Raw genomic sequence first — 13,218 nt, 5'->3', positions numbered from 1 at the left:
GGCCTTTCTTTTGCCTGGGTTATCCCTTTTTTCATCTGCTCTTTGGGATGAGTTATATACAAGCCCCTGATAGCAGCCTTGGCTGTCAAATATCTCCTTTGATTTAATGTGGCCGGCTACAGCGGTCACTATAAATAAGAGGGGAAGAAAAGGCTGGGACGAAAACCCAATTTGAGGCTTTGCAGGGACCCCTTGTTCTCGCCATGTGTCACGGCTTGCTTGGCTCCGTGGCGTTTTTACGAACTGGCCATAATGAAAGTCAGATCAAATGTCCAGGGCTCTAAACATTTAATTCAATGGCCCTTGCAGGCCCTGGATGGGGCAGAGTTCTTTGAAAAGGCCCTGGTCAACGCAGATTTATGGCCTGGGAGGAATCTGAGCGAGGGAGGGAGGGATGGATGGTCCTGCAGAGTGGTACTACCTGACACCAAAGGCCCTCCAAAAAAGTGAGTTATTTAAACATAAGGTTTGGCTTGTAAAGCCGCCAGCTGCTGGATTTCAAGACTTGAAACCTTTCCAAGAGTTTGGATGGAGAGGTACTTTATATCAGCCGGGGAGTAAATACTCCAATTTTACTGCCAATTTGAAGGCGCTCGGTTTACAGTAATGATCTTGCTCAGGCCGGGCTTTGTTTATAGAAAGTGGAACAGGAAGAAATGAACACTAACCATTAACAGTAGCAGTAATTCCTGCCCCACTTGGCTTCTCCCTCTTCTCTCCATCTCTCCCTGCATCCGGCTTTGGCTCTTCTAAAGCACCATCCCTGGGACAGACTTTGGAGATTATCTGACGGAAAAAGGATATCCTTGTCCCATCCTTCCCACAATTGTGCGGGAAGGACTTTCACACGATGTGACACTTATCCGGACATTGTCCTGTCTGGGATGCACAAGTGACAGCAATTGCACGAAAGATTTACATATGATGTCATGCTGATCCTGTCATTGTCCTGTCATTGAAGTGGAATTGGCCTGGCATTTTGTATTAATGGGAGTTTGCGTTAATACAACTCCACTTCAATGACAGGATCAATGCTACGTTATGAAAGGCTTTTGCACGATCGCTGTCATGGGTGGGATAAGGATGGGAGAGCGATCCTGACCCTGTCCAGTTCCTGTGTGATAATCTCCTCTGTCAAGGTTGCCACGAAGAAAAGGAGAACCAAGCAATGGTAGCATTTCCAACAGCTCTAGATTGCAAGAGGCATCTCTGGAACTCAGTGCTGCAGGATGCCTGTTCTCTAACTGTTTGGCAGGAACTGTCCCAATTAATCCTCTCCTGTCCCACTTTCCAGCTGCTTTTAAAATGTCCCAGTTTCTCTCTCCTCCTCCCATTTCTCCCCTTTCTCCTCATTTTCCGTCAATTGATGTAAACCAAGTTCTTTTTTATTTATTTATTTAGAATAACAAAATACAAACAAAGAAGATAGTTTAAAGAAAGAGCATAAATAAAAAACATCAAACATCATATTGACATACATACATGTGTAAACAAACAAATATAACAGACTTAACTATCTACCTATTTACATGATCATTGATATCGATATTTCTTCAATTTGTATCTTCCTTTACAGTTGGATATTCCAGCATGTTGTAAATTAAATGTTTATTCCTATTTTTTGTTATATGTCTATTAAGTTCACGTGGTTGTATTTTTAACACCTAGGTAAAAATAGATTTCATTTTAGTATTTTTATCTTTTCTTCATACATCTTAAGACAATTCCATTCTTCTTCTAAGCTTTCCCTTGATTTCCCTTTTAATAAAGCTGCCACTACATCCATATTTCTAGCTTCATACAATTTAACTAACCACTTTTCGGTTAATGGTATAATTGACTCTTTCCAATATTGTGCAAATAAAATTCTTGCGCACGTAACCATATACAAAATGATTCTATAGAGTTTTTCATCTTTTATATTGCAAGTTATATTTAATAGAAATAATTTTGGGTCGAGAGGTATTTTTATACAAAGAATATTTTGAACTATCTCATGTATCTTCTTCCAGTATTCTTTGGTTTTGTTACAAGACCACCATATATGGAAAAAGTTTCCCTCCGGTTTGCCACATTTCCAGCATATGTTGTTATCTGTCTTGTGTATGTGATTAATTAATTGTGGCATTATGTACCATCTATACATCATTTTTACATGTAGCTCTGACACAATGTAATATTATTTGTTTCTTTCCAGGACCTTTCCCATTTGTCCAATGTGATATTATTTTGTACATCTTGCGCCCATTTCACCATACAGCGTGCCCGTGCCATACGCGGGCACGCCATACTCGGCCTTGAGCATACGCGCTCAAGCTGCGGGGCGGCGCGTCCCATTCAATTGAATGTGCGCACGCGTCCGTTGCGCCCCGCACGCTCCCGCACCGCTGCGCTGCCGCACACGAGTCCCATTGTTTCCAATGGGGCTCGAGCATAGGCAGAATTCACCTTATGCGGCGGGATCCAGAACGGATCCCCCGCATAAGGCAAGGATGGACTGTACTATGCTTGATGGTCTCGTTTTCTAAATCTCTTTCTTTCAACAATTTGTAATATTTAGAAATATGTTTCTCTTGATTATCTATTAAAATTTTATCAATTTCATTATTAATCAAGGTCAGTCCAGGAGTTTTATTATCTCGATTGAAACGACTCTTTAATTGGTTATTTAAGAACCAATCTTTTATATACCCTTTCTTTTCAATTTCCTCCATTGTTTTCATAATATAATTTCCATCAGTTTTCTTGACTATTATGTCTCCATATCTTAATCATCCAAATTGTCTATAATAGGCTTCTTGTGTTGACACCCAGGGGGGTATATTTCTGTAAAATTGATTTTTCACTCTGTACCATACTTTAAGTAATGCCCTTCTTACCACATGTTGGTTAAAGATACTGTTTTCTTTAGGTTTTGTATACCATAAATACGCATGGATACCTTGATTTAAATTGAATCCTTCTTTATTCAGCAGGTCATCAGCACTTAATTTAAACCATTCTTCTAGCCACTTAAGACAAGCTGCGAAAAAATATAACTTAAAGTTTGGCAAATTACATCCTCCCCTTAACTTCCCATCTGATAATAATTTCCATCTTATTCTAGCTTTTCTACCTTGCCATAAAAATTGAGTCATACCTTTTTGCCAAATATTAAAGTACTTGTCATTTGATACAATCGGGATGTTAGTAAATAAATATATCATCCTGGGTAAGATATTCATTTTGATTATTTCAGTTCTCCCAAGAAAGGACAGATTATATTTAGTCCAATTTTTTAGATCGCTTTTAATTTCTGTCCGTGTTTTAATATAATTATTTTGAAACAATTCAATATTTCTTTTGGTAAAATAAATACCCAGGTATTTGATCTTATTCTCTATACAAAACCCTGAAAGATCTTTGAGTTCTTTTTCTTCTGTTTTTTGAAGATTTTTAGTAAGTATCACCGTTTTTTCGGAATTGATTCTAAACCCTGCTAGTGATCCAAATTCTTTTATACTTTGAATTCAATGTACGATATTTTTGTTTGGGTCATCCAAAAAGAAAATTATATCATCTGCAAAACATTTTAATTTGTATTCTGTATCTTTTATTTTAACTCCTTTGATTCTCTCATACCCCCTTATTTGATTATTCAGAACCTCCATTACCAAGATGAACAATAGTGGAGATAAGGGGCATCCTTGCCTTGTACCTCTTCTAATCGCAATTTTTTAAATTTTTCGCTGTTAATTATTAAGTATGCTTTTTGTTCTTTATATATTGTCTTGATCCATCTTATAACATTTTCTCCCATATCCATCCTTTCTATTGTCTCAAACAGAAATTCCCAAATTAATTGATCAAAGGCCTTTTCTGCATCCAGTGAAATACACGCTAATTTCTTTTCATTATGTTGTTCGTAGTACTCGAGAATGTTAATAAGTGTTATTATATTATTTTGGCCTTGTCCTCCCGGTAGGAACCCATTTTGATCTTTGTGGATGTACTCGGATAAGATTGTTTTTATTCTTTCTGCCAATATAGATGAGAAAATTTTATAATCAACATTTGTTAGAGAGATAGGTCTGTAATTTTTTATTTCTGTATGGTCTTTTCCTCCTTTTGGGATAACTGTGATCAAAGCTTCTTTCCATGTTTCAGGAATACCATTCTTATATATATCATTAAATGTTTGTTTGAGTGGTTCTAATAGTTATTCTTTTAATTTTATATAATATATGGCCGATAGCCCATCCGGACCTGGAGCTTTTCCCAATTTCTGTTTCATAATTGCCTCTAAGATTTCTTTACTGGAAATTTCTTTATTTAGATTTTGTTTATGAGCTTCGCCAATTGTTTTGATGTTTTGTTTATTCATATATTGTTCTATTCTAGTTCCTTTATCTTCTAGTTCTGTCTTATCATCATATAATTCTTCATAATATCTTCTAAATTTTTCAGTCATTTCCTCTTGTATTGTATATTTTTTATCTTTGTATTTTATTACATTAATTATCTTTTTTTCTTTAATTTTTTTTATTCTTTGTGCTAATAGCTTTCCTGCCTTATTTCCACATTCAAAAATTTTTTGTTTAATCATTCTTAATTTTGCTGCAATCTCCTTCATTACCAAAGATTTAAGTTTTTCTTGTAGAATCTGCACTTCAATTTTTAATTTCTTGTCTCCATTCTCTTTCCATTCTTTTTCTTTCTGTTTCAACTTCTCACGTAGTTACAATTCTTTCTAGTTACAGCAATGGGAGTCCACAACCCTGCGGTCCTAAGTCTTCAAACCTTTTCCAGGTGTGCTTTGGACCCCCCATGGGTTGCCAGGACAGGTAGTTTATAGCCCCATTCCAACTAGAACCGCTGCTGTGAAGGTTAGGGTAGAGAGCCTCTCTAACCCATGTCCTCCTTCGTTGCCTCCCTCGCCGGAAGTCGTAAACCAAGTTCAAATTGGAAAAGTTAACTTGTGAGATGGGAGGAAAGGAGGGGACAGAATTTCACCCTTCCCTGTAGACTCAGACAAAAGCAAACTGCCTCAGCCTCCCCTAGCTTTTGTGTTCTTTCTCATTAATAACCTTATGCACATGCTCATGCTGTTTGTCCACATGTGCTTTGGTTTTCATCTGTGAACATCTGGAGGGTTTGCCCCCAATGTTTTGGTTGCTTGTAGCCAGAAAGCATTACCATGGGTCAAGGAGTGTCCCATGACCTACGAGTGTCCACTGGTGCAAGGAGGACTCCTGGGGCTCGTGGTTTCCATCCTTGGCTGGAACTCTTGTCTTTCTGACCCTCAGATCTCTTGTCAAGACCTGCTAGGAGTCTGAGACCAGCTCCTCACAAGGAAGATAAATGCTTGCATTGAAGGAGCATGTCCTTCCCATCTTTCTTTGCATTGAAGCCTTGGCCAGAAAATCAGTCCTGAGTATGTGCGCCTGATGCATTTCCTCCCCCCGAGAGGTGGGGCGCATACGCCATTTGGATTTTCCGCTTTGGGTGCCAAAGTGCCGTGAGCTGGTCCTGCCTCTCGGATCAATGCCACCCTTAATTCCACGCCGGCCGTTTCCATCTTAATCAGCTCCCTGCCTCCTTCCAGAAGAGGAAAGTTGGGGGAATTATTTCATATTATCTCATTGATTCCCATGACAAAAAGGTTTATGATTTGCTGTAAGGCTGGACAGGGGGAATAGTTGGATGCCTGGGATATGCAGCTTTGCCTCCATAGCGCAATTTTTAGCAGATTTTCAGCTTTTGCGGTTTCTCCTTTGTGCTGGTGAGAATCCCCAGTTTCCATTTCAGGCAGTCCGATGAAGGGTTTTAAAATCCTTTTTTTTATTTCCTTTTTTTGCAAAAAGAACTTTGATTGGAGGGACTGATTACTTAGGGCTTTCATACTGATGCCCTGGAGTTGAGGATTTGAACTCAGGTCTCTCAAAGCCCTAGTCCAACACTCAAACCATGGCACCAAACTCAAAGGAAGGACTGGCATCCCTTCATGGGCACCCATATCTTCTGTTTCCTTTCCTCCAAAGTAGGCCCCATTGAATTAAATGGGACAATGACTTATTCCCTGGCAAACATAATAGGATTGGAGCTGCATGTGATATATTTTTAAACCTTCTTAGTGACATTTCCTACAATATTAGCAGCCCTGAAGCGACATAACGCAAGTCACAAAGCTTTCAGCAACAGGATTTCATTTTCACGTTGTTAAATAATCTTGATTACAAGAGAGAGCCGTTTTTCAAAAACGAGGCAGGCTTATTTGGCAACGCAGCAGCAAAGATGAAAACACTATTGCCAGCTTGCTGGTGCCATGCAGTTACACATATACACACAAACACAAATATACATTCAGTAGGGAATTTGCCTGGTGTTGCCCAGATTGAAGTTGATAATTTGGTTTATGAATTCAGTGGAAGATAAACTTCAAATTTGTTTCACCCCAACTTCCACCCAAAATGGACCCAATCCAGCTGTTTTTCTCCCAAAAAGTGAGTTTGCCAGTAAGTTCTGAAGACGCACAAATGTCTTCAGGATGTCAAGCTAAGTGCAAGCATTACATTGGGTCAAACTTGTTCATAAGTGGGCATTCCAGAGCCAAAATAAAGAAATCTGTTGTAATAAATTGCAGCCAAGATGTCAACTCTCTGAATGAGAGCTTTGGTCATCCACAGCCCTGGCACAGGTCTTGCAAAGTCAGGGCAGCCACTGTGGCTTCCTTAATGTATAGCCTATAATGCAGCCTTCCTCTTTCCTTCCTACTTTCAACCTTTCCAAGCATTCTTGTCTTTTCCAGGGAGTCATGATGTGCCCAAAATACAACAGCCTCAGTTTGGTCATCTTGGCTTCCAGAGAGAGAATGCAGACCTCTTAAGCTCAATTACCTGTCCTTTTGGAAGTCTATGATATCTGCAGAATAGATCAATATAAACAGAAACCTAAAATTGCTTTTCTTTAGCAGATGCTCAAATAGTTTATAGAATTGGGGCCAAAGCTTTACTATCTTCTTTGTTTTGGCTGCCCTGCGTTACAGAACACACCCAGTTTTTTGTGACTCTGTGATCAAGCCAATGGATTTAGACCACAACAAAAGAAAAAAAGACTAAACTTGCAACTTGTGAGTGATCCATAGGAATTGCCAGCCACCATCTGAAAGAACAACCATCTCTCCAATTTAAAGCCAATGAAGCAAAACATCTACTGCACCTAGTTCAGAAATGCCCCTTGCCCACTGTTTTTAATATTTTCTCTCTCCTCACTTTCCCAGATTTTTATCAACAATGAATGGCAAAACTCAGAGAGTGGGAAAACCTTTCCCGTCTACAACCCGGCTGTGGGAGAACAGATCTGCGAGGTGCAGGAGGCCGACAAGGTAAGGTGATTGTATTTTGGCCCTCCTGTTCCCTGGAGACAGAATAGGAAGGGACCCCAAAGGCAACCCCTTCCTCCATGCAGGAGTCCAGGTGCACTGCTTCAGCAGCCCTCCTGAAAGATGCCCATCTAGCATCTGCTTAAAGACTTGATCACCTTCTAAGGAAGTCCATTCCACTCCTGATCTGAGAGCCTTTAGGGCTGAAGGGCGGGGTATAAATACCATAAATAAATAAATAAATAAATAAATCAGTATGTTTTTCCTAATGTTTTGGTGGAATCTCTTTTCTTGCACAAAAATCCATTACTTTGTGTCCCAACTTCTGGAGCAGCAGAAAACAAGGTTGCTTCATCTTATATGTGACACTTCTTCAGATATCATTTCCAGGCTAAACATCCCTAGCTCCCTAAGCCATTTCTCATATGGCTTGCTTTTTTCCAGCCCCTTGATCATCTTATCCATCTTCTGGACATGCTCCAACTTGTCCATATCCTTCCTGAACTCTGATAAATGGACACTTGGTAAGGTCTGATGAAAACAGAACAGAGTGGTACAACTCCTTCTCTTGATCTAGACGTGGAACTCCTACTGATGCAGTCCTGAATTGCACTGGCTTTTTGGGCTGCTGCAACACACAATTGTCATTTGCTTCATCTGGGGTCCACCAACACCCCTAGATCCTTTTCACGTGTGCTGTTGTCAGTCCAGGTGTCACCCATCCATTCCCACCATTTTCTATCATGGGTAAAATTGATTCTATGGCATGCCCTTCCCAGCCCAAAGATGGTGATGCTCCTTCCTTTGACCTTCTCTGTTTTTCCAGCCGGATATAGACAAAGCTGTGAGGGCTGCTCGCCTGGCCTTTTCTCTGGGCTCCGTGTGGAGGAGGATGGATGCCTCAGAGAGGGGATGCCTCCTGGATAAACTGGCTGACCTGGTTGAAAGAGACCGCGCTCTCCTGGCTGTAAGTTGTGCTGGGTTCATGGCGCTAGGTTTGAAGGCAGCTGTGTGTCCGTCTGTCTGTGTGTCCATGCATGCTCCCTGTTGTTCTCTTTTTTTATTGTTGTGTGCCTTGAAGTTGTTTCTGACTTATGAAGACCCTAAAGAGACTCTATCATGGGTCCATTGTGGGAGAACGGCAGGATATAAATCCTGGAAATAAATAAATAAATAAATAAATATTTTCTTGACAAGATTTGTTATTCAGAAGAGGTTTGCCATTGTCTTCCCCTGAGGCTGCGAGCATGTGACTTGCCAAGGATCACCCAGTGGGTTTTGTGTCTGAGCGAGGAACCAAACCCTGGTCTCCAGAGTCATAGTCCAACATTCAAACCATTACACTACACTAGTTCTCACTGGCTTCTCTACAAGGCATGATTCCCTAAAAGATCAGATCCCATTTGATCTTGGAAGTTCAGCACAGTCAGGCCTGGTTAGCCTTTGGGTGGGGGACCATCAAGGAAGGGCAGATATCGCAGGAAATATTTTGGAGAAAGGCAATGACAAGCTTCTTCTTGGTTATTCCTTTATTTGCCCCTCTGAAATTCCTGGGGTTGCCCTAAGTCAACAGATGATTCAAAGGCACTTGCAAGCCAAAAAACTCTTGAAGGCACCAGATCCTTTCTGAGCTTGAATGCTAAGCAGGGTCAGGCCTGGTTAATTCATGGCTGGGGGATCACCAAGAATATGGAGGGTGGTGGTGGGTGGCTCTGTTTCAGGTGAAGGCCATGAGAAAACACCTCTGAGTATTCCTTGCCTAAGAAAATCCTATGAAATTTGTTGGGCCGTCATAAGTTGACAAGGGACTTGTAGATACAGACACACACACACACACACAATTTGTAGAAGGAGGAAAGGCTGCTGTAAGTAAGATAACCCAGTTGAGTTGTGTAGAGTGGTAGGTTGAGGGTTGTTTGGATTAAAAACAACATCTGCCACCACTTTTCAATACTGGCTGTTACCCAATTACAGAAATACTAGTCATCATACCCCAGTGCAGAAACATTGGCACATTGGAGGTGTCCTTGTCCACCTTACCGAGACACTTGCAATGTCTGAACTGGGGTCAAAAAGCCCAAGAGTTTCAGGATCCATTTCCCTTGGGTGCATGCTCCTGCTCTCCTCTGCATGCGAAAGGGAACACTGTCATCCCCGGTCCAGGCGCACTGCTGCAGCAGAGCACATGTGGCCAGGCTCTCCCTGGACACGGTGGCACTCTTAATGGTCTTTTCCACATGTCAAGTGCTTTGAACTAAGCCGGCAAACATCTTAATTCCAGCTTTGTCAACACTTAAATCATCTTACCACCAGCGCAGGCTGTAAAATCGCCACGGGGAGAAGGGGGAGAAGGGGACCGACTGAGCAAATCAAGTCCTCTTTCTCTCTCCCTCTCTCTCTGTCGTTGAATTTTGCAGTGCTTGTGCCAAATTCTTTATTGAACAGAGCAGTGCCTTTGACTCCAACCAGGGCAGGGAAGGAAGGAAGGAAGGAAGGAAGGAAGGAAGGAAGAGCTGGGGGAAAATATGGTGTTGCCCTTCTGTACATCTGTGGGATTTATAGCCCACCTCCCTATGTGCCTGATACCTGCTTTCACTGATGTATTTCATGCACCCTCCGAACTATTGACGGGTAGATAGTGGTGCCTCTTTAAAATGATTTAAGTGATCCCCAAGGAAATGTTTATGAGGTTCCTTAAGAGGATCTGAGGACCTGTTTTTCCCTCCTCCCCCAGCCAAATCCCAGGAATGAGACTTTGTGTATCAGCCTTCAAGTTGCATGGGTTTCTGTCACCTGAAAAAAGCTCCCTTGGCTTCTGGAGCAAAGGCTCAGGAGCCTTGCAGGAGAAGAGCCTTCTTTATTGGAAGGCAGTCAACAAACTGAGAGTGGGCTGCAAGCTTGCAGATATCTCCCAGCATTCCACAGGAGTCCTCTTGGCTGCTCTGGTGCCACAGCAAATTACAATTCCCAGAATTCCATAGACTGAGCTATGGCAGTTAAAGTGGTGTCAAACCAGATTATTTCTGCAGTACAGATGCAGGCAATGAAAGGAATCTGCCCTTGGCTGTTTGAGGAACCAAACATCCAGACCAGCGATAGGCAACCTGCGGCCCGCAGGCCGGATGCGGCCCAGCGAGGCCCTGGGACTGGCCCCAGCCTGGTCCTGCCGCCGATTGCCACCGGGGCCTTTGGCCTCTCGCACGCAGGGGCAAGGGGGGGCAATTGTCTATAGATGTTTCAGAAACATGCATTTATATTAACATTTTTTAAAAATCAGCAAAAAAATTTGCATATCCTCCACTTTTTTTAAAAAAGTGTCCACCATTTGAAAATGTTGTCCTGCATTTGTCCCGGTTTATTTATTTATTTAATTTTTTAAAAAATTATTTAATTAAATTTTTTTTTGGCTTCGGCCCCCCAGTTGTCTGAGGGACAGCAACCCGGCCCCCCAGCTCAAAAAGGTTGCCTACCCCTGATCCAGACCATACGGTTAGGGTTAGGAACCCAGTTCCGAATGGTCTAGAACCCAGTTACAATCTGCTTTGGGGCACTATTACACAATAGCATTTCCATTTTTGCTGCACTCCAGCAGACCCTGTATTCAAGGGCCTGAAAATGTTCTGAAGGATTTTCCTGTGTAGAAGAACACACAGTGGCATTACTTGTGCTGCTGGTGATGGTCATCATCCTTATCATTAGCGTTATTATCACTGTGGTGTACATTTCTCTGCTGCTCTGGAATATGTTGGAACATTCAAGCCTTGGGAGAAAACTGTGCAGAAGTGGAACTCCTGCCTTGGATCGTGTCCTGGGAGTGGTGGGTCCCCAGTGGCACCTCTTCCATGGGCATTCCCAATGCGGTTGCGGTGGTGCCGGCATTTCCTTCTGTCTGCTCTTCTCCCGCAGACCCTGGAATCGCTCAACAGTGGGAAGCCCTTCCTGCAAGCTTTCTACGTCGACCTCCAGGGTGTCATCAAGACCTTGCGCTACTATGCTGGCTGGGCCGACAAGATCCATGGGACTACCATCCCTGTGGGTGAGTCAAATCCCCCGTGACACTTCTCTCCTCTGTCTTCCCTTCCTCATTTTCCTTCCTGGCATTTTATTTATTGTAGAATTGGACATCTCTGCAACCAGTGGTTGCAAAACTTCCAAGCTCAGAGGCAGAGCATCTGGTGAGGGCAGGCATATCCAGACGGAAAGCTTGATAGGCTTTCTTGGCACAGTTATGATGGCCTTCATGGCAGGTGGGAGACCAGGGTGGATCCACCTTTTTGGCTCAAGCTGTCTGTCTGCATTAGGGCTGGGAAAAGTTGCTTTTACAGAATCGTCCAACTTTTAAAACCTGACACTCACCCTCAATGTAGTGGCTGGGGGATTGTGGATGAGCTGAGCTTTTAGAGGCCTCTCATTCATAGGGCCACCATAAGTCAAAGTTGACCTGATGGTGATTAACAACACCCACAAAAAGAAGAAAAGTTGAAAATAGAGTCAGTCCCTCCCTTTTAAAAGAGCCTCTTGTAACAGCCAATTAACAGTGGAATGCCTGCCTCTAAGAAAAAGGTATTTGGGAAGGCATCCCATAGCCTGGGAGCAGTGACCAAGAAGGCCTTGTCTCCCATCTCCTCACTGAATATACATATGGGAATGCGATGGGAGGACTGAGAGAAATCCCTCCCCAGGACTAGGAAACGTAGGCAGCCTTAAGGTAGCCATTTTCAAAGGGGGAGCTGAACTCTGGATGTCGCTTCTATTGTTTCTGGGTCAAACCTGTGGACCTTTTCACTGTGTCCACATGGAAGCCATAAGTGATCAGGAGGAGAACCACAAAGAGCCCCAAGCATCTGCGCTCTGCGTCAAAGCAGGATTGGTTTCAGGGCTGGAGGTTTCTGTGGTTTGTTTGGAAGCAGTAAAACTATAAAACGTTGAAAGCAGCCTGAGTGCAGGACAAGGGGACTTCCAGTGCCGGAAAGATCAATGTTTAAATGAAGCGGAGGTTCTTGTCAAACTTTGGTTATTCCAGCATGGCAAAGGCTGGGTTTATAGTGCTCCTTGGACAAGCAGAGAAGGGAGTCGAGGCGCATTGCCCTTCTGACTAATCTCCATTGTCTGCATAAAACCTTTCCTGAAAGGAGATCCCAACTGAGGTGCCCTGTAAAATTCTACTTTAATTGCAGAATGAAATACTCTGGGAGGAAGAGGCCAAAAAAGCAAAAAAGAGGAGCTCTTCAGGAGTCCAGCTGCAGGCTGGTCTGGTTTGGAAATATGTGTGGAAAATGGAGAGATGCAGTTTGTCCTTAATCAAATTAATTGGCAGGGACAGGGTTTGGCTTCTCTGTTTATGTCCCCTTTACACAGGAGTGAAGCATTGCCATAAAGAAGAGGGACAGGTTGTGGCCGTGATCCAAATCTCATGAAGCCAATCATGCAAAGGGGATCAAAATATTGACAGTCAGACTATTTAAAAATAAAAATGTAAATCCAGTGGCCAGTACATTTTAGAGAATGTGATGCCATCCTCACTCTCCCAATAGAGGTTGATGGTGCATTTGGGAGGCACAGTGCACCTGGTCAGAAGCGACGATGCTTTGCAAGGACAAGGTCCCAGGTTCAGTTCAGGATCTCCAGAGGGAAGGCACAAGGTTCCTTCTTTCCCTTCCTTCCCTTCCTCCACATGCCTTGGCAAGGTTGTTTTTCTTTCTTTCTTTCTTTTTTGAATTCCCAGAATTCCCTTGACAGCTTGTCTTGTAGAAGTAACTTTTCCAAGCTCATTTCCCACATAGCAGTAATTTAGATGCAGCTGGTGGCTCCTTTGTCAGGGGTGCGGTGTACCCACCCTGGGTTTTATTCTAGATTTA

At 42.6% G+C, this 13,218-nt stretch overlaps 1 protein-coding gene across 1 annotated transcript in view; it reads left to right on the top strand.

Annotated features, from left to right (window-relative positions):
* Nucleotides 1-13,218, top strand: part of ALDH1A2 (aldehyde dehydrogenase 1 family member A2) — a 57,107-nt gene that overhangs the window by 23,852 nt on the left and 20,037 nt on the right. Inside the window, exons 3-5 of the mRNA XM_042471423.1 lie at nt 7,259-7,363; nt 8,187-8,327; nt 11,267-11,396. Of these exons, the coding sequence (XP_042327357.1) occupies nt 7,259-7,363; nt 8,187-8,327; nt 11,267-11,396 (376 nt within the window). The remainder of the gene's footprint in view (nt 1-7,258; nt 7,364-8,186; nt 8,328-11,266; nt 11,397-13,218) is intronic.

Source organism: Sceloporus undulatus, chromosome 6 (genome assembly GCF_019175285.1).
Source record: "Sceloporus undulatus isolate JIND9_A2432 ecotype Alabama chromosome 6, SceUnd_v1.1, whole genome shotgun sequence".
NCBI lineage: Eukaryota > Metazoa > Chordata > Lepidosauria > Squamata > Phrynosomatidae > Sceloporus > Sceloporus undulatus.
Note: the sequence above shows the minus strand (reverse complement) of the source record. Positions and strands in the feature narration are given on the sequence as shown.